The following is a 24,068-nucleotide window of genomic DNA, read 5'->3' as shown; positions in this document are numbered from 1 at the left end:
CTGGTAAATATGTTGTGAGTAATCCAGTTAATATGTTGTAATGCAGTTAATGTGGTAAGGGTAATCCAGTTAATATATTGTAATCCAGTTAATGTGGTAAGGGTAATCCAGTTAATATGTTGTAATCCAGTTAATGTGTTGTGAGTGATCCAGTTAATATGTTATAATCCAGTAAATGTGTTGTGAGTAATCCAATGAATGTGTTGTGAGTGATCCAGTTAATATGTTGTAATCCAGTAAATGTGTTGTGAGTAATCCAGTGAATGTGTTGTGAGTAATCCAGTAAATATGTTGTGAGTAATCCAGGTAATGTGTTTTAATCCAATAAATAAATTGTGAGTAATCTGGTGAATATGTTGTGAGTAATCCAGTTAATGTGTTGTAATCCAGTTAATGTGTTATGAGTAATCCAGTGAATGTATTGTAATCCAGTAAATGTGTTGTGAGTGATCCAGTTAATATGTTGTAATCCAGTAGATATGTTGTGAGTAATCCAGGTAAGGTCTTGTAATCCAATAAATAAATTGTGAGTAATCCAGTTAATATGTTGTAATCCAGTTAATGTGTTGTGAGTAATCCAGTTAATATGTTGTAATCCAGTTAATGTGTTGTGAGTAATCCAGTAAATATGTTGTGAGTAATCCAGGTAATGTGTTGTAATCCAATAAATAAATTGTGAGTAATCTGGTGAATATGTTGTGAGTAATCCAGTAAATATGTTGTGAGTAATCCAGGTAATGTGTTGTAATCCAATAAATAAATTGTGAGTAATCCGGTGAATATGTTGTGAGTAATCCAGTAAATATGTTGTGAGTAATCCAGGTAATGTGTTGTAATACAATAAATAAATTGTGAGTAATACGGTGAATATGTTGTGAGTAATCCAGTTAATGTGTTGTAATCCAGTAAATAAATTGTCAGTAATCCAGTAAATATGTTTTGAGTAACCCGGTTGATATGTTGTGAGTAATCCAGTTAATATGTTGTAATCCAGTTAATGTGTTATGAGTAATCCAGTGAATGTATTGTAATCCAGTAAATGTGTTGTGAGTGATCCAGTTAATATGTTGTAATCCAGTAAATATGTTGTGAGTAATCCAGGTAATGTCTTGTAATCCAATAAATAAATTGTGAGTAATCTGGTAAATATGTTGAGTAATCCAGTTAATATGTTGTAATCTAGTTAATGTGTTGTGAGTGATCCAGTTAATATGTTGTAATCCAGTAAATGTGTTGTGAGTAATCCAGTAAATATGTTGTGAGTAATCCAGGTAATGTGTTGTAATCCAATAAATAAATTGTGAGTAATCTGGTGAATATGTTGTGAGTAATCCAGTTAATGTGTTGTGAGTAATCCAGTTAATATGTTGTAATCCAGTTAATGTGTTATGAGAGTAACCCAGTTAATATGTTGTAATCCAGTTAATGTGTTATGAGTAATCCAGTTAATATGTTGTAATCTTTTGTTGTTGGTCTGGTTCTGGTTTGACAGTGTTAGTGACAATGGGTACAAGGCAAACTGTAGGCAAACAAGTATTTTTTATTTTTTATTTCCACTTAAAGTAAAAATGTCACTTTCAAATGTCACTTGTCTCACTTTAAAGAATAAAATTATTGGTCTGTTTTCCTTAATATTTATGTTTCTTATTGCACACTTCAGTAATTGCACAGTTTATCATTAACAGTTTTATAAAGCACTTAAAGCTTTAAGTATGACAAAATGCTTTTTCCTAAATTAAATATATCACTCCTTGGGTGGAGGTAGTGGCCCCGAGGAGCCTTGGTGGGCATCCTTTATTTTCATTTCAAGAGGTTGGTAAGGTTAGACCTTACTTGTGTGAAGCGCCTTGAGGCAACTGTGTTGTGATTTGGCGCTATATAAATGAAATAATTTGACATTTAATTTAATCCAGCAAATAAATTGTGAATAATCCAGTAAATATGTTTTGAGTAACCCAGTTGATATGTTGTGAGTAATCCAGTTAATATGTTGTAATCCAGTTAATGTGTTATGAGTAATTCAGTTAAACACCAGTGGTCACATGACCTCTGACAGACTTAAATGGACATTTATTGGCAGATTAGAAACTAAGGACACAGCTTTTAAGAAAAAGGGGAAAATGGTGAATTTACTTCTTTCAGTGCGTTCTGAAAACAGAATCTGTTTGTTTGTTTGTTTGTTTGTTTGTTACAGTGGGCAGCCGTCCAGCTGCATCTCCTCAGCAAACACATTCAGCTTGGAGACGTAATCAAAACACTCAGGTGAAGTACAGTCTGAGTCTGTGGGCCACAGGTTCAGCACGGCGTCAGAGTCCAGAGGGAGGCGATACCTGCACAAGACGGGAGTCAACCTCGAGCACAGCAAGAGCGTGAGAGCGAGAAGAACAAAAGAGACACTGACCTGAAGCTGTTGCTGAGTGTGACCTTTGAACCCACAGCTCCCATCACCATGTACTGCTGATGGTTCTGGATGTCCACTGAGCTACAGGTGGCCTTCTTTACGAACTCCACCTCGGTACCTGAACTCACCGCTTCCAACTCTATGAGACAATGAATGAGACAAAATCAAACACGGACAGCTGAGACCTTCTCGTTATAATAATAATAAATCCTTATCATGTGAATAAAATCCTTCAGTCACTGAAATCCCAACATCCACATCCTTAAAGTCCATAACTGTGGGCATCGGTTTTGAAATACTAATTTCTCCACGTGTGTTTTTTGTGCTGAAGACTATATAAAAATGAAAGTGTTTCCTGCTTGGTGGAAAGGTTCTTTTTGATTTTTTTTATTTGTGTGCTTCACTGCAGCCACTTGTAGGGGGAGAAATACCCTGCTATCACATGACCATGTGATCTTCTCCGGCCTCTGGGAGTGGCTCTGAGTGACAGATAGTCTCAAGGGAAGATGAAAACTCCAGCTGAGAAGTTGGAGTTTCAGGACGTGGACAGGCAAAGTCTCTTTGGCATTCTGTTGCTGGTAGATTAATACGTAGAAATATCATGAAAAGTTGATCTAGACGCACTGGTGTGTCTGTGGACCCCAGAAGTTAAGGGGCACAATTGGCTACTATTGTGGCCCCTGATTGGTTGAGATTATTCAAGCCTCTAAGCAGTTTATAATACAAGCAAAATGATGCGCAGCGGAGTAAAGCTCGCTCATGGCAGAGTGCCTTTATTAGAGGGAGTGGTGACATGACAAGTCAAAAAAAAAAATCGGTTATGTGACTCTTGGTGCCATCTTGGTTACAAAATAATGTTGGCTGTTAATGTGTCTGTATGTAAATCCAGCTATTTTATTTATTTATTTGCTGAAAATGTCGGGTTGTTGTGCATTTGGAGGCACAAATACACACAACATGGGCTTCAAGATGTACAGATTCCCTTCAGATCCAAAAGAAGAAACACTTGGGAAAATAAAGTCAGCTGTGTGGGATGGAAGCGACTTCATCATCAAAGCTTTGAGAGGTCAATTTATTGTTCAGTCCCATGTTCAGTAAAACTCACCTAAACCGTCATCGTATAAACCAGATATTCACAGTCACCGGACAAAAAAAGTCCCAAAGTTTTTGTATTGTTTTCCAGGTAATAAACACCGTATTGTTAGATAATATCTTTGCTAATTCTTGGTTTTATGTTAGCTATTAAGTATTTACTCTATCATCTGTCAAAGTTTCAGACACAGGGATAGCTCCCCCTGTTGGTGAGAGCCAGTAACATTAGAAATGTGAGACTAAACCACACCCATGTTAACACCCACAAGGTATAAAAAGTGTTGTATGACTCATCTTAGGGGCCTTTCACAAGATGGACACTGTCTATGAGGGTCCCAGGCCTGGTTTCTAACATGACCTTCAATAAAGTCAAAATGAGGAATACAATGGTTTGGTTTTTGGTAAGGGGCAGAATTTTACATAAAAAGAACCAGGTAGAAATACACTCAACAAAAATATAAAGACAACACTTTTGGTTTTGCTCCCATTTTGTATGAGATGAACTCAAAGATCTAAAACTTTTTCCACATGCACAATATCACCATTTTCCTCAAATATTGTTCACAAACCAGTCTAAATCTGTGATAGTGAGCACTTCTCCTTTGCTGAGATAATCCATCCCACCTCACAGGTGTGCCATACCAAGATGCTGATTAGACACCATGATTAGTGCACAGGTGTGCCTTAGACTGCCCACAATAAAAGGCCACTCTGAAAGGTGCAGTTTTGTTTTATTGGGGGGGATACCAGTCAGTATCTGGTGTGACCACCATTTGCCTCATGCAGTGCAACACATCTGCTTTGCATAGGGTTGATCAGGTTGTCAATTGTGGCCTGTGGAATGTTGGTCCACTCCTCTTCAATGGCTGTGCGAAGTTGCTGGATATTGGCAGGAACTGGTACACGCTGTCGTATACGCCGGTCCAGAGCATCCCAAACATGCTCAATGGGTGACATGTCCGGTGAGTATGCCGGCCATGCAAGAACTGGGACATTTTCAGCTTCCAAGAATTGTGTACAGATCCTTGCAACATGGGGCCGTGCATTATCCTGCTGCAACATGAGGTGATGTTCTTGGATGTATGGCACAACAATGGGCCTCAGGATCTCGTCACGGTATCTCTGTGCATTCAAAATGCCATCAATAAAATGCACCTGTGTTCTTCATCCATAACAGACGCCTGCCCATACCATAACCCCACCGCCACCATGGGCCACTCGATCCACAACATTGACATCAGAAAACCGCTCACCCACACGACGCCACACACGCCGTCTGCCATCTGCCCTGGACAGTGTGAACCGGGATTCATCCGTGAAGAGAACACCTCTCCAACGTGCCAAACGCCAGCGAATGTGAGCATTTGCCCACTCAAGTCGGTTACGACGACGAACTAGAGTCAGGTCGAGACCCAGATGAGGACGATGAGCATGCAGATGAGCTTCCCTGAGACGGTTTCTGACAGTTTGTGCAGAAATTCTTTGGTTATGCAAACCGATTGTTTCAGCAGCTGTCCGAGTGGCTGGTCTCAGATGATCTTGGAGGTGAACATGCTGGATGTGGAGGTCCTGGGCTGGTGTGGTTAGACGTGGTCTGCGGTTGTGAGGCTGGTTGGATGTACTGCCAAATTCTCTGAAACGCCTTTGGAGACGGCTTATGGTAGAGAAATGAACATTCAATACACGAGCAACAGCTCTGGTTGACATTCCTGCTGTCAGCATGCCAATTGCACGCTCCCTCAAATCTTGCGACATCTGTGGCATTGTGCTGTGTGATAAAACTGCACCTTTCAGAGTGGCCTTTTATTGTGGGCAGTCTAAGGCACACCTGTGCACTAATCATGGTGTCTAATCAGCATCTTGATATGGCACACCTGTGAGGTGGGATGGATTATCTCAGCAAAGGAGAAGTGCTCACTATCACAGATTTAGACTGGTTTGTGAACAATATTTGAGGGAAATGGTGATATTGTGTATGTGGAAAAAGTTTCAGATCTTTGAGTTCATCTCATACAAAATGGGAGTAAAACCAAAAGTGTTGCATTTATATTTTTGTTGAGTGTAACAGTATATAACGGATTTTCGCTCACATCAGATAAAATGTCTCGTCCGATCACAATGTATTTCCACTAAAAACTCAGAGCAGTCTGGACGTGCACAGTAACAGAGGTACAAATTAAAGTTCAGCTCTGACACTTGCCGATTTGTGGAAAGTGGGACTGGAGTCATTTCTGTGATTAAAAGTCCAACCGTTTGGACCCGCAGCCTGACGTGCAGCTGTTAAATCAAACACAAAAGGATGTGATTTGACACTTTCCTGCTTTTAATCCCTTGTCTGCAATCACATTGTAACAGTTTTTATTATATGGTATGGGATTTTGCCAACTTCTGATTGGCCCATTTGCCACTTTCTGAGCTGTACCACGTGCCAACTTGACTGCTGGTGGAGCCGAGTAGACCGTGCATGCAAAACGAGTACACCTTGCGTGCAGCATAGCGCTAGCTAATCGAGCAACGCTTTCTATGGATAACGACCAATCAGACAACGCAATACAACACCTACTTTGGCTGTCAGTTTTTTGACAAAATGGCAGTAGACAGGTTTGCGTCTGTTAGCGACGCTGAATTAAAACGAATTTTACACAAAAAGATGCGAGTACGTTACTGAAAAGGGACATGCACCAACTTTGAAACTTATGACAGACGGATGCTTGACGGAGTACTCAGTCGATTGTAAGTGGAAGCTAGACAGGTGAATGGTGAACTTTATAAGAAAACAAGCCTGATGACTCTTTGTCACTATGGGATATCAGTTGGTGCAGTATTACAGTAATAGTAAAGAGTTGAAACCTGAGATTGATTTTTTAGTTTTAGTATGTTTGACAAACTCCCAATTTTCTTGTTTACCATATAATAAAGCAGTTATAGACTTTTGATTTCAGTGTAACCGTGATTATGTGGACCTGGTCAGGATGGGAGTCTGCATAATCACAGGTACACCGAAATCAAAAGTCTAGAATTGTATATTATAGCGCACTCCCTCATAAATGGATCAGAAAAGTCTGTATCACATTTACAGCACAAAGCTGATAAAAGAGGAAAATGTACAGTTTACCTTTGATTTGGAGGTGATGATTGTAGAAAGAAAAGTTTGTTGAGAGTCAAATTAGCCCAGAATAAAGTATAATCCAGAGATGGAGAACTTTAAAACTGTCACGCACGTCATTGTATGACACCGGGTTACAGAGCAGCAGAGGCATAAATCAGGCTTTAAATTAATGAAATAAAACATCATAAATTGTAAATTTATGTAAATTTGTTATCTTAACTGTTTTTATATTTATTTTGATATCACCTGTATCTGGATGTGTTGATGTATGAGGTTAAATGATTTTAAAAAATGTTGAAAACATTAAAGGTTCATTCAGTAGTTCAGTGCAGTTGGAACCAAAATGATGCATGTTCTCCAATCAAGGCACTCTAGGTAATGGTGCAGAGTCCCAAACAGGAAGTGCCAAATTTTGAGTCCACAGTGAAACAGTAAATGTCAAAAGTGAAACACTTCCTGGATCGACAGATGAGATCTCATGGAATCTCAGGGGAATTCACACTGAAACAGGAAGTGCCAAATTTTGAACCCTCAGTTAAACAGGAAATGTCAAATGATGAACACGTCCTTGTGTAGCGGCTGCACTCTGCGTTGTGTTGTTATGACTCCGCCCATTTGCTCCCCTCAGGACGCAAACTCACGATCTTCGGCATGGGAGTCGTACTCTCTAACCAGAAGGCTAAAACCCAGGGCTCTGACCTTGTGACCATAGAATCCTTTTGAGCTGTTGGGAGTGAGGTTTACTAACTACATCTGCACAGTGACACCTGCTGGCCTCCGTTACACTTGCATGGGTGGAGCTGGGTGTCACTGGACCACCTTGAAATCTGATTGGACACCCCAGGTGCCATTTTAAATCTGTAACACATATTGACTGCTAGGTTCCTCCTGTACAGTAGTTGGCACTGTGTACCACAAAAAGTTCTAATCCACCTTAGTAGAAGAAGAAAAATCTTCGACCCATATTTGAACCTGAACACGTCTGAACTGTGGACTCCTAATGACACCAAACTTATATTGGTGAGTAAATGATTGTATTTTGTGTCAGAAATGAGGTCAAGGTTGGTAAAAACAGCATTTCTCCTTTAATTTGGGTTGCCTTATATATATACACGTTTTTTCGGTGATTTTAGATTAATAAAGCTAACAGCAGCTGGTTCATGCTCTGCTGGCTTATTAGTGCAGTAGATAACAGAAACAAGCAAACAAACAATTTTTTTTTTTTTTTTTTTACCAAAATTGGAGCAACTATAACTTTTGACCTCTGTACAAACTGAAACTGACCTTTGTCACCATTCTTGCTGCTTTTACCTCATAACTCCATAACATTCAGTCACAGATAGTCCAAACTATACCTTTTTGGAATCTTTATGATCAGACAAATAATGTGGTGTAGTTTTCAATATGATTGGAGCATCTTTTAATTTTGACCCTTGTGTAATTCTTCAATTGACCCAATTTTTTTTTCCAAAGAATCAATGTCTATGGATTATTTGTGCTGAATTTGATGCTTGTATCACCATTTGCAGGATTCCACTCTAAATTTTCTCTTATCTGCTGCACTATATATGGGATGTAAGATGCTGCTCTTCAGTGTTTCTCAATTGCCCTCAAAAGTATTGGAACACTTGGTATTTCACACATTTTAATTTGTTTTTTCCATTTCAAATACATTTTTTTCTAAAATTATCTTCCTTAAACTCAAACTGAAAGCAAATCTCTACAACTTGATATAAATGAATTAAAAATATAAAATCCAGCTTCCTGATGAAGTGGTGTAGAGGAGGATTTTCTTAAAAAGAAGACCTGAAAGTTCAGCTACAATTTGACAGAAAGTACATCTGAGATGAAAGACTAGATTTGATGTTTTGGTGAAAGAATCTTTTGTATTTCTTCATAACTCAGGGAACCATCCAAGCTGTCTACAGTAAGGATGGGACTCTGCTGACCTCAACTGAGAATGTAATCTGGCACTGGAAGTAACACTTTGAGGAACTCCTGCATCAGACTGGAGTGCCCTCTATAGTAGGGGCAGAGCTGGAAGCTGATGGAGGATTATCATCAATTTCCCTGATGGAATCCACTGAGGCAGTCAAACAACTCCGCAGTGGCAAGGCCCCAGGGGATGATGAGATCTGTCCAGAAATGCTGAAGACTCGGTGTGGAGGGACTGTCTTGGATGAGACGTCTCTTCAACATTGCGTTGAGGTCTGGGACAGTGCCTAAGGAGTGGCAAACTGGGGTGGTGGTCCCCATATTTATAAAGGGGGACCAGAGAGTGTGTGCCAACTACAGGGGCATCACACTACTCAGCCTCCCTGGTAAAGTCTACTCCAGGGTGCTGGAAAGGAGGGTTCGGCCGATAGTCGAACCTCAGATTGAAGAGGAACAATGCGGGTTCCATCCTAGTCATGGAACAACCGACGTGGTCTTCACTCTCACAAGGATCCTGGAGGGTGCCTGGGAGTATGCCCACCAGTCTACATGTGTTTGGTGGACTTGGAGAAGGCATATGATCGGGTACCCTGGGAGATACTGTGGGAGGTGCTGCGGGAGTATGGAGTGAGGGGGTCCCTTCTCAGGGCCATCCAATCTCTGTACTCACAAAGAGCGAGCTGTGTTCGTGTGCTCAGCAGTAAGTCAGACTTGTTTCCGGTGGAGGTTGGCCTCCGCCAGGGCCGTGCCTTGTCACCAATCCCATTTGTGATATTCATGGACAAGGATATCGAGGCATAGTCGGGGGGAGGAGGGTTTCCAGTTTGGTGGGCTCAGGGTCTCAGCACTGGTTTTCTGCAGATGATGTGGTCCTGTTGGCTTCATTGGCCTGTGACCTCCAACATTCACTGGATCGTTTTGCAGCCGAGTGTGAAGCGGCTGCGATGAGGATCAACACCTCTAAATTTGAGGCCATGGTTCTCAGCAGGAAACTGATGGATTGCCTACTCCGGGTAGGGAATGAGGTCTTGCCCCAAGTGAATGAGTTGAAGTACCTTGGGGTCTTGTTCACGAGTGAGGGGACAATGGAGCGTGAGATTGCCCGGAGAATCAGCGCAGCAGGGGCGGTGTTGCATTCGCGCTACCGTACTGTTGTGACGAAAAGGCAGCTGAGCCAAAAGGTGAAGCTCTCGATGTACTGGTCAATCTTCATTCCTACTCTCACCTATGGTCATGAGTGTTGGGTCATGACCGAAAGAACTAGATCGTGGGTACAAGCGGCTGAAATGGGCTTCCTTAGGAGGGTGGCTGGTGTCTCCCTTACACATAGGGTGAGGAGTTCCTGTCATCTGTGGGGAGCTCAGAGTAGAGCTGCTGCTCCTTCATGTTGAAAGGAGCCAGCTGAGGTGGTTCAGGAATCTGGTAAGGATGCCTCCAGGCACGTCCATCTGGGAGGAGACCCCGGGGGAAGACCCAGGACTAGGTGGAATGATTATATCTCCAGACTTGCCTGGGAATGCCTTGTGATCCCCCAGTCAGACGTGGTTAATGTGGCCCAGGAAAGGGAAGTCTGAGGTCCCCTGCTGGAGCTGCTGCCCCGGCGAATTGGTCTCAGATAAGCGGTTGAAGATGAGTGATGAGTGAGGGCACTGTATCCTAACCTTATGATGAGTGCAAAATGAGTGTGGTATTATTACTGGTTTGTTTAAAAATGTTTAATTTTCATTGTTGCTGCACTTGTGTGAAATCATAGTCATATTCCACCGTTAGAGGAGTTTTTTTCATGGAAAGAAAAGCGGAGGGATGCGCCACGGAGCCGTACATTACGCGGGACAAAACCACCTCGGTGTTTCAGGTGGATTTCAGATGGATTCCGGTTGCTTTCCAGTCGTGTGAATATCCGATTGTGACTGTGCATGAGCTGGACATGCCAGAACATGTCCCGTGAGGCTTCATCACAGCGTTGCTTTGCTCCGAGTGGCTGCACCGCGACGCGTAGAACTCCTCCTCACGTCTGTCTTAATGTGCTGGAAAAGTGCTGATGTCCACATCTTCTGCCTTTTTGTGAAAGTCAGACGAGGTCCCGGATCAACAAAGCTTTCACGTTGGAAATGATCTGGTTGTTCCAGCGGGGTGTCAGCCTGTCGATGGGGGCTGGGAGCGCGCCGCGCTCTTAGCAGTTGTGGGCCGTCCTTAAAGCGGCAGTAACACCCCGTAATCTGTTTAATCCCCATAAAATCATCCCTGAAAGCCATATTAATTTTTCGAACGGTGTCCACCTGGAGGTCTCTCACAGTTTCTGGAAAAAAATTGATGCAGCAAAGATCCAAATCGTTCAGACATTTATTTGCAATAAAAAATAGACGAGACGGGTGGACCACACCTCACTCAAAGCCTGCTCACAGGCGAATGACGCAACCGACAGGCATGAAAAAACTCACACATGCGCACGAGGGTTCAAGATTGTCTGATGTAATCACACGTGATTCAAATCCATATGGTTTTTTAAAAAAATAATAAGGACGGATACTTTTCTAACAGACCTCGTATACATATCAGATTAAAACAAACACACGACTAAGTTTTGTTTTTATGGACTGAAAATGACCACGTGGACTGTATGTAGTCAATGATAAGTCAATTTACAGACCATCATCCAGGTCACTGGCTGCATCTGGCCCTCAGGGCACCACTTTATGGCCTCTGTTACGGAATTACTCCCCCCCCCCCCCCCCTCCCCACTGCTTCATGTCGTGTTTCACTGTAAAATTATAAAAAAGGATTATTAACCCAGCGTGAGGTCTATACAGACCCAAGGTCTGTACTGTCAACACCTCGGCCTGATATTTTCCCACACAGACCTCGCACTCGGTTAATAGTTTGTTTATTATATGGCAATTATATATTTTAAACATGCAAACTTTGGGTATGACCTGAATATGAAAGCTGCTGATGGTTTTGGGCTCGTAGCCAGACCTGTTCGCTTCACCTCCATGCAGAACCTCCTCACAGATGATCCACTCGTTAGCTGGTAAACTTTCGATGTGTGTTTTTTCCGATGCTGTTTAGATATTTATGGAGTACGTTCATGCCAGACTTGGTTTTTCTAATCGTAGACATGTAATACTGTGAAACATAATGTTCTGGTTATTGTGTCGACGTTGTGACACACTAATTTGTATGTTCATGTTTCGTGGTGAAACATCAGACTGCGTAACCGGTTCTCTCACCTTTATCTGTTGTCTTCAGGACTTCAGCTACATCAGCAGAGAAGGTCACAAAGTCTCCTTCAGCTGAGGAAGACTTCATCTTCACCCGAAAGGCTGCAGGCAGGAAACAGAAAGTCACGTCACGTCTGCAGGTGTTTGTTTTCTACCCAATGCACCGGACAAGTTATTGGCACACTGAGGCTGGAATCAAAGTGTTGTTTAGTCTGAAAACCTGCTTGGCTCGTGGACTAAAGACTGACGAAACACACAGTGACATCAAGACAAAACATTTTCATTAATTTCTGCTGGTTGTGTCGAGCATGAACATGCTCACCGTATTTGATTTGAGGTTTACATGCCTCCTCTGTGAGTTTGTTGGTCGTAAGAGTCAAATCGAAGTTTCCTCTATAGGTCGCACAGGCCGCTGAACAAGACACACAAAATGTGTTCAAAACCAACAAACTACAAAACAAGCCCCACCCCTACAAGAACAACATATCCCACGACTGACTACAATCAATGTATATATTATGGCATCAAACAGAAAACTCCAGGATATATACGGATGGAACACAGGTGGAAGAGGGGAGTGGTTTATCAAGGATGGGGCGTGGCTCCAGCTACTTTTGCATTGAGTTTCAGCCAGTCATGCACATTACCTGTCATGCATTGACACTGTTCAGCCACACAGAGGCGCTGCAGTTTCTGCTCTTTGTAGGAGAACTGCTTGGTGCACATTGTTCCTGGAGGAGAGAATATCCACAAAGTCACACTCATAAGAAAGTTACACATTTCAACCTCTTACGCTGCGTCCATAAAGTATTCACAGCGCTTCACTTTTTCCACATTTTGTTATATTACAACATAGTAGAGAAGCTTGAATCTTCGACTGGACTGGGTTGCTTGACGCGAGGACGTTTCGCTTCAAATCGCAGAAGCTTCCTCAGCTAAAATTCTTGCTCTGGTGGTCTGACGTCTGTCTTGACTCTTGTAGAGAAGAATAATCAAGAAGTCACAAAAGCTGGAGTTTTAAACCTAACCAGACCCCTCCTACCGAGAGGCAGACTGCTATAGGCTGGTGACTAAACAACAGCTCTAATTAGCACCTATTGTTCTCTAGTTAACACCCTCCTAATGACAGGGCAGCTGTCCCTCTCCTGATGGCTCCCTTGACGACTCTGCTGATGACGTGAATGACTCATTACCATGAACAAAAGACTGAAACTGCTTTGACCTGAGTACCCCATTGTAAACAGGGGATAAAGTGTGTCTCAGACCCCCTCCCCGGTTAAGGCTAGGTTTCAAACGTTTCACAAAGAATGCCTCCTTGACCCCTCTCTCAAACCATTTCTTCTCTCTGGCTAATATTTTAACTTCCTTGTCCTCAAACGTGTGGTTAGTGTCTTTAAGGTGGAGATGAACTGCAGACTGAGGTCCACATAACAGGTTGTTATATTACAACCTTATTCCAAAATGGATGAAGTTCATTTTATTCCTCAAAATTCTACACACAATACCCCATAATGACAATGTGAAAAAGCTTCTTTTTTTAGATTTTTACAAATTTATTAAAAAAAAACAAAACTAAATAAAGAAATGATGGATACATAAGTATTCACAATCTTTGCCATGAAGCTCAGAATTGAGCTCAGGTGCCTCCTCTTTCCACTAATCATCCTTGAGATATTTCTACAGCTTAACTGGAGTCCACCTAGGATAAATTCAGTTGATTGGACATGATTTGGAAAGACACACACCCATCTACATATAATTTCCCACCGTACCAGAGGCTTCCAGTAGATTGTTTGCTGTTGTGACGCTCTTCTGAACTTTACACGGTTGTACACGTTTCTTTGATTTCTGTTTAGCACTCTTCTGGTTGTTAAGTGTATCGACTCTGAATCTTTAGAGAACAGTTAGAACAGTTTCTTAGCTCAGTGGAGTTAGATGTTACGGGCACTCCAGGTGAGGTTAGTGTTGGGCCGGCTAGCAAGCCCATTAGCATCAGCCTAGAAATGCCGGCTGTGGAGGACGGCTTTCGGACTGCGGCTAGGCGGAGGAAGCCCGGTAGAGCTTGGTGCCCGGTTGTGGTACCCCGATCACACTCGCCACTGCAAACTATGAATCGGTTCTCCCCCTTGGATTTACCTGATGTGAATTCTCTGAGCCCACAAGTGGCTTCCACTCCTGTCTCCAGGCTGAAACACTGGAATTTAGTGATAGAGGATTCTATTACCCGCAAAGTCAGGTTACAGACGCCGGCTGACATTAAATGTATTCCTGGGGCCAGAGCTCCTGACATTGCATTCCATCTTAGGGTGCTGATGCTGCAGAAGGGAAGACAGATGAAGGAACATGACATGAGACATAGTCACATAGTTATTCATGTCGGCACCAATGATGTCAAGATGAAGCACTCAGAGGTCACAAAAATGGACATAGAGAGGACTTGTGACCTTGCCAGAAAGATGTGTCGGCATCAATTAATAGTCTCTGGTCCCCTCCCCTCCCGGGGTACTGGGAGGTATTTATCAGGCTGACGTCGTTCAATAGGTGGCTGGTGCAATTTTGCAGACAGCAAGACTTTAGCTTTATTGATAACGGGCCTTCGTTCTGGGGCTGCCATGGCTTTCTGATGCCGGACAGCCTCCACCCTACTGGGGAAGGCGCCGCCATCTTGTCTGCGAACATAGATAGAGCTCTACAGGGAGGGTAGCATGAGGAATTTACAGCAGGCCACAGAGCAGGTGATTAGAGACCCTGCAAGGCTTATGAAAAGTGTGCCTGTGGAATCCATTAGCTTAGCCGGGAAATTAGTGCAGAAAATCCACTATGGTGACAGTGCAGTTTATCTGCCAGGGAGGGAAATTCAACAAGTTGAGACTGTGGCCTGCTTCTGTAGATGTGTCCATAAAAATCACAGAGGGATATGCTTTGCAAACTTAATACCCATTACTACACTGGATGATGCTGAAATTGAGGATGGCCCAATGGCCCAAATACAATGGATGCCGAATGTCTCAAACCTAAACCTACTTCTAGGCATCTTATATATGCTACTCTGGAGCCACCTAAACCCAAACAGTTCAACTGTCAACCCCACTGAGGTCCTTAGTCTGGGTCTCATTAACATAAGATCACTATCCTCAAAATCATTGTTGATTAATGATCTAATTATTAATAATCATTTAGATATCAATCAATCAATCAACTTTTTTCTTGTATAGCGCCAAATCACAACAAACAGTTGCCCCAAGGCGCTCCACATTGCAAGGCAAGGCCATACAATAATTATGAAACACAGTCTACGTCTAAAGCAACATAACCAAGGGATGGTCCAGGGTCACCCGATCCAGCCCTAACTATAAGCCTTAGCGAAAAGGAAAGTTTTAAGCCTAATCTTAAAAGTAGAGAGGGTATCTGTCTCCCTGATCTGAATTGGGAGCTGGTTCCACAGGAGAGGAGCCTGAAAGCTGAAGGCTCTGCCTCCCATTCTACTCTTACAAACCCTAGGAACTACAAGTAAGCCCGCAGTCTGAGAGCGAAGCGCTCTAATGGGGTAATATGGTACTATGAGGTCCCTAAGATAAGATGGGACCTGATTATTCAAAACCTTATAAGTAAGAAGAAGAATTTTAAATTCTATTCTAGCATTAACAGGAAGCCAATGAAGGGAGGCCAACACGGGTGAGATATGCTCTCTCCTGCTAGTCCCCGTCAGTACTCTAGCTGCAGCATTCTGAACCAACTGAAGGCTTTTTAGGGAACTTTTAGGACAACCTGATAATAATGAATTACAATAGTCCAGCCTAGAGGAAACAAATGCATGAATTAGTTTTTCAGCATCACTCTGAGACAAGACCTTTCTGATTTTAGAGATATTGCGTAAATGCAAAAAGGCAGTCCTACATATTTGTTTAATATGCGCTTTGAATGACATATCCTGATCAAAAATAACTCCAAGATTTCTCACAGTATTACTAGAGATCAGGGAAATGCCATCCAGAGTAACGATCTGGTTAGACACCATGCTTCTAAGATTTGTGGGGCCAAGTACAATAACTTCAGTTTTATCTGAGTTTAAAAGCAGGAAATTAGAGGTCATCCATGTCTTTATGTCTGTAAGACAATCCTGCAGTTTAGCTAATTGGTGCGTATCCTCTGGCTTCATGGATAGATAAAGCTGGGTATCATCTGCGTAACAATGAAAATTTAAGCAATACCGTCTAATAATACTGCCCAAGGGAAGCATGTATAAAGTGAATAAAATTGGTCCTAGCACAGAACCTTGTGGAACTCCATAATTAACTTTAGTCTGTGAAGAAGATTCCCCATTTACATGAACAAACTGTAATCTATTAGACAAATATGATTCAAACCACCGCAGCGCAATGCCTTTAATACCTATGACATGCTCTAATCTCTGTAATAAAATTTTATGGTCAACAGTATCAAAAGCAGCACTGAGGTCCAACAGAACAAGCACAGAGATAAGTCCACTGTCCGAAGCCATAAGAAGATCATTTGTAACCTTCACTAATGCTGTTTCTGTACTATGATGAATTCTAAAACCTGACTGAAACTCTTCAAATAGACCATTCCTCTGCAGGTGATCAGTTAGCTGTTTTACAACTACCCTTTCAAGAATCTTTGAGAGAAAAGGAAGGTTGGAGATTGGCCTATAATTAGCTAAGATAGCTGGGTCAAGTGATGGCTTTTTAAGTAATGGTTTAATTACTGCCACCTTAAAGGCCTGTGGTACATAACCAACTAACAAAGATAGATTGATCATATTTAAGATTGAAGCATTAAATAATGGTAGGACTTCCTTGAGCAGCCTGGCAGGAATGGGGTCTAATAAGCATGTTGATGGTTTGGATGAAGTAACTAATGAAAATAACTCAGACAGAACAATCGGAGAGAAAGAGTCTAACCAAATACCGGCATCACTGAAAGCAGCCAAAGATAACGATACATCTTTGGGATGGTTATGAGTAATTTTTTCTCTAATAGTCAAAATTTTGTTAGCAAAGAAAGTCATGAAGTCATTACTAGTTAAAGTTAATGGAATACTCAGCTCAATAGAGCTCTGACTCTTTGTCAGCCTGGCTACAGTGCTGAAAAGAAACCTGGGGTTGTTCTTATTTTCTTCAATTAGTGATGAGTAGAAAGATGTCCTAGCTTCACGAAGGGCTTTCTTATAGAGCAACAAACTCTTAAATTGATAGATATGATTGGGTTATGTGAAACCTACAGCTGTCCTCCCCTTAAATGAGGCCTGCCCACCAGCATATACATTTAGTCACGTCCCTCATGATGCGAAGCAAGGCGTGGGTGTTGTGCTTATTTATAAATCTAGTTTTAGCTTATTAGCTGTTGAGGGTCACAAATATAACTCATTTGAGTAGGATATTAGGTATTGCCAAGGTCAGAAGAATAAAAATCAGCCGTATTACTTAGTCACTGTATATAGGCCTCCTGGCCCATATTCTGAATTCTTAAATGAATTTGGTGCATTCATCTCTAACTTGTCAGCTAGTGCAGATAACATTCTGATCATTGGTGTCTTTAACGTTCATTTAAATAAGACTTCTGATCCCCTCTGCAAATCATTTATGGAAATTGTGGATGCATTAGGATTTCGGCAATGCATTCAGGACTCGACACATTCATGGAAATACCCTGGATTTGGTTCTCACATGTGGTATTGCTGTCACGAATATTGACATCATGCGTCTTACATCAGTGGTCTCTGATCACTCAATTATTAAGTTTACAGTTTTGCTGCCATGTTTAGTGGAACAACATCCTTATTTATCACTACGGCGATGCATCAACTCAACTAAGACTGAACTTGAAGCTAGACTGCCTGACGTCTTAGCTTCATGTTTGGAAAATACCCAATCAGTAGACAGACTTGTGGATAGTTTAACCTCAGTGTTCAAAACTACACTCGACATGATTGCGCCACCTGTGTTAAAAACCGCGCTCCCCCAAATCACAGTCACCTTGGTTCAATGATTATCTGCGTGACCTCAAGCATAAAGCAAGAGGTCTAGAACGGAAATGGCGTAGTTAAAAATTAGAAGTATTTTACCTTGCGTGGCGTGATGCTATCTTAGACTATAAGCATGCATTACTGGCTACAAAGTGGACTTACTACTCTGATTTGATCAACAAAAACAAGCATAACTCAAAGTTCTTGTTCAACACGGTGGCAACACTTATTCATGGACAACCACCTGTAGTTCGCTCTCCTTTAACAGCACAAGATTTCCTGGATTACTTTGGGAAGAAAATAGAAGACATTATGTTAAACATATCCCAACATGCCTTAACCCAGCCACTACACCCTGCTATTGAGGTGGGCACCACTACTGAGGTATTACCTAGATTTACAGAATTTGATGGTATCTCACTAGGCATGCTGACAAAACTCGTAATGTCAACAAAAAGCACAACCTGTTTATTTCATCCTATACCAACAAAACTGTTTAAGGACCTGTGGCCCACTCTTGGGCCAACTGTGCTGGAAATTATTAATCTTTCTTTAACTTCTGGATCTGTTCCTAAATGTTTTAAATCTGCAGTGATTAAAACATTACTTAAGAAATCGAATCTTGACCCGAGTGTATTGACAAACTATCGGCCGAAATAAAATCTATCATTTTGCTCTAAAATTCTGGAAAAAGTGGTGTCACGGCAGCTCGTAGACTATCTTACTGAGAATAATCTCTTTGAGCCACTGCAGTCTGCTTTTAGAAAATATCATTCCACAGAGACGACTCTCACTAAAGTGGTGAATGATCTTCTGCTTACAATGGATTCAGACACCACTACGGTTCTGTTGCTGTTAGATCTCAGTGCTGCATTTGATACAGTGGATCATCATATTCTACTTGATAGGCTGGAAAATCATTTTGGGATTACTGGGAGTGTCCTTGCATGGCTGACGTCATACTTGACCAGTCGTTCTCACTGTGTTTTGTACAGTAACACAACCTCTAATCATAAGCCCCTTTCACACCAGGGCTGCTCCCAGTTGCGTCGTGTGTCATCATGACGACGCCGCGTGGAAGCAACTCAGTGCTGAGATGATGCAGCTTGGCGCCACAACAGCGCGAGGGGCGCAAAGGATGTAGCAAAACGAAAGCCAAAAATTAAACATGTTTAATTTTTGTTTGTGTCCTGTGCTCGATGCAGAAATTAAGTGGCTTCAGCGCAAGTCAGAGCAACTCAACGGTACTTAACGTGACTGGAAGCCACACCCTCACAATACAACGTTACCCGACGCCAATTTACGATTCCTGCTGTCTTCCATTGTTCCTGAAGTATAAATAAGGCAGGATTGTTTTTATACTGTGTACACAATGCAGTAAAGCCCCTTTCACACCGGGGCTGCTTCCAGTTGCATCGTGCATGATCAGGACGATGCTGCGTGGAAGCAACCTACTGCCGAGATAATGCAGCTCGACGCCATGACAGCGCGAGGGATGCAAAAGACGAAGCAAATCGGATGCTGAAATTTAAATGTTTAAACATGTTGGAGTCATTGAGCAAGTTGTTGATCTTGGCCTCGTAGTCCGATGTGTTCAGGACCACCGTGCATCTGCCTTTATCTGCTGGCAGGATAAGGATGCTTTGATCCTTCTGCAGCACTGACAGAGCTTTCCGTTCTTCTCCTGTGATGTTGGACGGAGGAGGCTTAGCACTGTTCAGCACTGCTGTGACTCTTAGTCGGAGGTCCCCAGCTTCTGACTCTGACAAACTGTTATGTTTAATGGCTGACTCTACTGCAGTGATGTAATCTACTGTTGGTATATGTTTAGGGGTCACTGAGAAATTTAGTCCTTTAGCGAGCACATCCATTTCTTTTCTATTCTTTTCTGCTGTGTGACCTGCTTCTAGTGCCTTTTGCTTCATGCATTTGGGAATAACATTGTTTTCTTTGCATCTCAGGTTAAATCTTAAGTGGTTTCTAAAGATAGCTATCTTTTTAGCAGTCTTTTCCAGCTTACGTACCAGTGCCAGGGCCTCATGCCCACCATTGGTCGCAATGTTTCTGTGAAGGTTCTCAGTTGTCCAGGTGGTTTCCATAGTAGAGAAGCTTGAATCTTCGACTGGACTGGACTGTTTGACGTGAGGACGATTCGCTTCAAATCGCAGAAGCTTCCTCAGCTAAAATTCTTGCTCTGATAGTCTGACTTCTGTCTGACCCTTGTCAAGAAGAATGTACAATTCCATCACGTACAATTTGGCCAAGCACCTCAAGTGGATTTTGGCTCCTCTAGTGGGTAACTCAGACCACCATGTGGAGAACACACAAGATTTTGTGAACAAGATCAAGGACCTGCAGCTGGAGGCAGATGAAACTATGGTGTCATTTGATGTGACTTCGTTGTTCACCTGCATCCCCACCGCTGAGGCCGTCTCAGCTGTGAGGCAGAGACTGCTGGAGGATGTGTCTCTACTTGGAAGGACCAAACTCACACCAGACCACATCTGCCAACTCTTGGACATCTGTCTTAACACCACGTATTTCCAGTTTAGGGAGAATTACTACAGGCAGATTCATGGTTGTGCGATAGGGTCACCGGTATCCCCCATTGTGGCCAATCTGTACATGGAGCGAGTGGAGAAGACAGCCTTGACGTCTTTCACGGTCATCCCTCCCTGTCACTGGTTCAGATATGTCGATGACACATGGGTTAAAATCAAGCAACAGGAGGTTGAGGCCTTTACAGAACACATCAATTCGGTGGACTCCAATATCAAGTTCACACGTGAGGATACCAGAAACAACCATTTATGAATGAATGAATGAATGAAAACTGTTTATTTCGAACATTTGATACAACAACAATTACAAGATAGATCAGTAAAGACAACAACAAAAAAGTTCCTACTGTGTACCCAACATGTCCGAAAAGGGGTAGGGTGAAGCATCAGCTTATTTATCCCTACCCCTTCTTCCCCACAACCAGTAATACCCTTTGCCACATATACACATAGATTCCTACACACCTAAACCGATATCAATATATATATATATATACATACACATACACATATATATATACATACACACATCAACATACATACACATATATACACATATACACATATATATACACAAACATAAATATACACCTACACATACCTACTTACATACAAAATACTATATATTTACAAGCCGAAGCAAAAAACAAAAACACCCTAACCCTCATTACCCTTCCTCCTCCCTATACCTAGGAAAAACCATATTTTTGTACCGCTGTTTGAACTGGTTCATGCTTGGACATTGCTTGAGCCCCACTCCCAATCTGTTCCACATCCTCACCCCACAGACAGAAATACAGAAACCTTTTAATGTTGTTCGTGCCCACTGATGCTTTAAATTAAATTTCCCCCTCAGACTGTAATCCCCTGATCTGTTAAAAAACATATTTTTAATATTTGCTGGAAGTAAATTGTTTATTGCTTTATACACAATTTGTACTGTTTGAAAATGAACCAAGTCTGTGAATTTTAAGAATTTGGATTGTAAAAATAGTGGATTTGTATGATCTCTATAGCCAGTATTATGAATAATTCTTATAGCTCTTTTCTGCATTACTGATAGTGATTGTGTTGTACCTTTATAAGTATTACCCCATACCTCTGCACAGTACTGTAAATATGGTAAAACCAGTGAGCAGTAAAGAATGCGGAGTGAGTTGTGGTCCAGAATATGTTTCGCTTTGTTTAGAACTGAAATGCTTCTTGACAGTTTACTTTGTATATGTTTTATATGAATCTTCCAGTTTATCTTATCATCTATTATCACCCCCAGAAACTTATTTTCATGTACCCTTTCAATATCTACCCCCTCGACTTGTAACTGAACCTGTATGTCTGTATTACAATAGCCAAATAACATGTATTTTGTTTTACTTAAGTTTAATGATAATTTGTTTCTGTCAAACCATATTTTCAATTTTCCCATTTCTATACTGATCCTCCTCAGTAACTCCTGCAAATCCCCCCCTGAACAAAAAAATGCTTGTGTCATCTGCAAATAATACTAATTTTAATATTTTGGAAACATTGACAATATCATTTATATAAATTAGAAACAGTTTTGGACCCAATACTGACCCCTGTGGGACGCCACAAGCATTGTCCAAGCATGATGATGTATATTCCCCCAACTTCACAAACTGTTTTCTGTTACTTAAGTAGCTTCTCACCCAGTGCAACACCAACCCCCTAATCCCATACTGTTCAAGTTTATTGATTAATATGTCATGATTAATTGTATCAAAAGCCTTTTTAAGGTCTATAAATATTCCAACTGAATGTAATTTGTGGTCTATGGCGTTTGTAATCTCCTCAACTGATTCTATTAATGCAAGTGATGTTGAACTATGTGCTCTGAATCCATATTGACTATCAGTAAGTAATTTATGTTTATTTATGAATTTGTCTAATCTATTATTGAATAACTTTTCTAATAATTTGGAAAATTGTGGAAGCAAAGAAACAGGTCTATAATTTGTGAAGTGGTGTCTATCCCCAGTCTTATACAGCGGCACAACCTTAGCTATTTTCATTTGATTGGGAAATTTACCGGTTTGAAATGATAAGTTACAGATGTATGTTAATGGTTCTACAATCCATTCAATGACCTGTTTTACCACCACCATATCAATTTCATTTAAATCGGTAGATGTTTTATATTTACAATTATTCACAATGTCTATAATTTCTTTTCCATCCACTGCTGTGAGGAACATTGAACAGGGATTTCTTTCTATGAGATTATTATCCCAATCCTCAGGTTGGGAATCGGGAATTTTTTCTGCCAAGCTTGGTCCAATATTTACAAAAAAATTATTAAAACCGTTGACTACCTCATCCTTATTTTCCTTCTTGACATTATTATCAATGAAATACTGAGGGTAACTCTGTTTTTTATTACCATTTTTGATAATGCTATTTAATATATCCCATATTCCTTTAATATTGTTTTTGTTATTATATAATATGTTACTATAATATTCCTTCCTACATACCCGTATAATATTAGTTAATCTATTTTTGTATTTCTTATATCTATTTTCTGCCTCTTTAGTCTTTAGTTTTATGAATTCTCTATACAGTGTATTTTTCTTATTACATGCATTTCGTAACCCTTTCGTCATCCATGGTCGAGCTTGGATTTTTTGTTTTCTGTAGTCTTGTTTAATTGGACAATTTTTATCATATAATGATGTAAATATTTGTAAAAAAGTTTCATATGCACTATCAACATCACTTTCACTGTATACCTTTTCCCAGTTTTGCTCCTGTAAATCCTTCTTTAGTGTGTTCATGTTTTCCTCTGTCCGCACTCGCCTGTATTTTATTTTCTCCTCTGGCTGATTCCGCCGATGGTTTCTATTATAAACGATGAAAACTGGTAGATGATCACTAATGTCATTGATTAATAATCCACTCACAGTGTTATTCTCAATATCATTGCTGAATATATTATCAATTAAGGTAGCACTATGGGATGTAATTCTGCTTGGCCTGGTGATTTTTGGATATAAACTCATACTGTACATTATACTGATAAATTCATCTGTTATTTTATGCTTATTTGGATTGAGCAGATCAATATTTAAGTCACCACAAATGAACACAGTTTTTTTCCATACAGTCAGTGAATGTTTCAATACTAGATCCTGGTGCTCTATATATACAGCTGACTAATACATTTTTGCTTTTTTCTTCACATATTTCAATAGTTATACATTCTAATAAGTTATCAATCACAGTTGTCATATTGTCTACTGTTTTATAATCCATGTTCTTATCCACATACACAGCCACTCCTCCTCCACTCTTATTTTTTCTGTTTACACAATTAAATTCATATCCATCCAGTTCAAAATCCATTCCTTTATCTTCATTGATCCATGTTTCTGATATAGCAATTATGTTAAATATTTTTTTAAACTGACTTAAATATTCTTTAATGTTGTTAAAGTTTGCATATAGACTTCTGCTGTTGAAATGGATTATTGATAATTTGTTATCCGTTTTAATGATCCGATTAAACTGTTCATCTGTATAATAGCAACAACTGTCATTGATATTTGAGAAGAAATTATTGTCCGGGTCTATATCGTGCTCCAAGTCCAGTACATTGTGGTCTGTGTATTTAAATGTTCTCAGTTCTACTTTTCCATGATCAGCAATCCTTTGAGTTATATCCTTCTTGTCTCCAGATGTAGATGAATAGGTAGTAGATGAATAGGTTCCTCTGGTCTGTGTCATGGTGTTGTGATGTGTTTGT

The 24,068-nt window shown here is 40.9% G+C and overlaps 1 protein-coding gene across 1 annotated transcript in view; it reads right to left on the bottom strand.

Moving 5' to 3' along the window:
* Positions 1-2,154: 2,154 nt before the first annotated feature.
* The window catches only part of c5 (complement component 5), a 94,410-nt gene continuing 72,496 nt past the window's right edge, over positions 2,155-24,068 (bottom strand). Inside the window, exons 29-33 of the mRNA XM_034165217.1 lie at positions 12,406-12,489; positions 12,081-12,170; positions 11,768-11,860; positions 2,402-2,540; positions 2,155-2,330 (exon numbers count right to left, since the gene is read on the bottom strand). Of these exons, the coding sequence (XP_034021108.1) occupies positions 2,189-2,330; positions 2,402-2,540; positions 11,768-11,860; positions 12,081-12,170; positions 12,406-12,489 (548 nt within the window). The 3' untranslated portion in view covers positions 2,155-2,188. The remainder of the gene's footprint in view (positions 2,331-2,401; positions 2,541-11,767; positions 11,861-12,080; positions 12,171-12,405; positions 12,490-24,068) is intronic.

Source organism: Thalassophryne amazonica, unplaced genomic scaffold (assembly GCF_902500255.1).
Source record: "Thalassophryne amazonica unplaced genomic scaffold, fThaAma1.1, whole genome shotgun sequence".
NCBI lineage: Eukaryota > Metazoa > Chordata > Actinopteri > Batrachoidiformes > Batrachoididae > Thalassophryne > Thalassophryne amazonica.
This window is presented reverse-complemented; position numbering and strand designations above follow the sequence as displayed.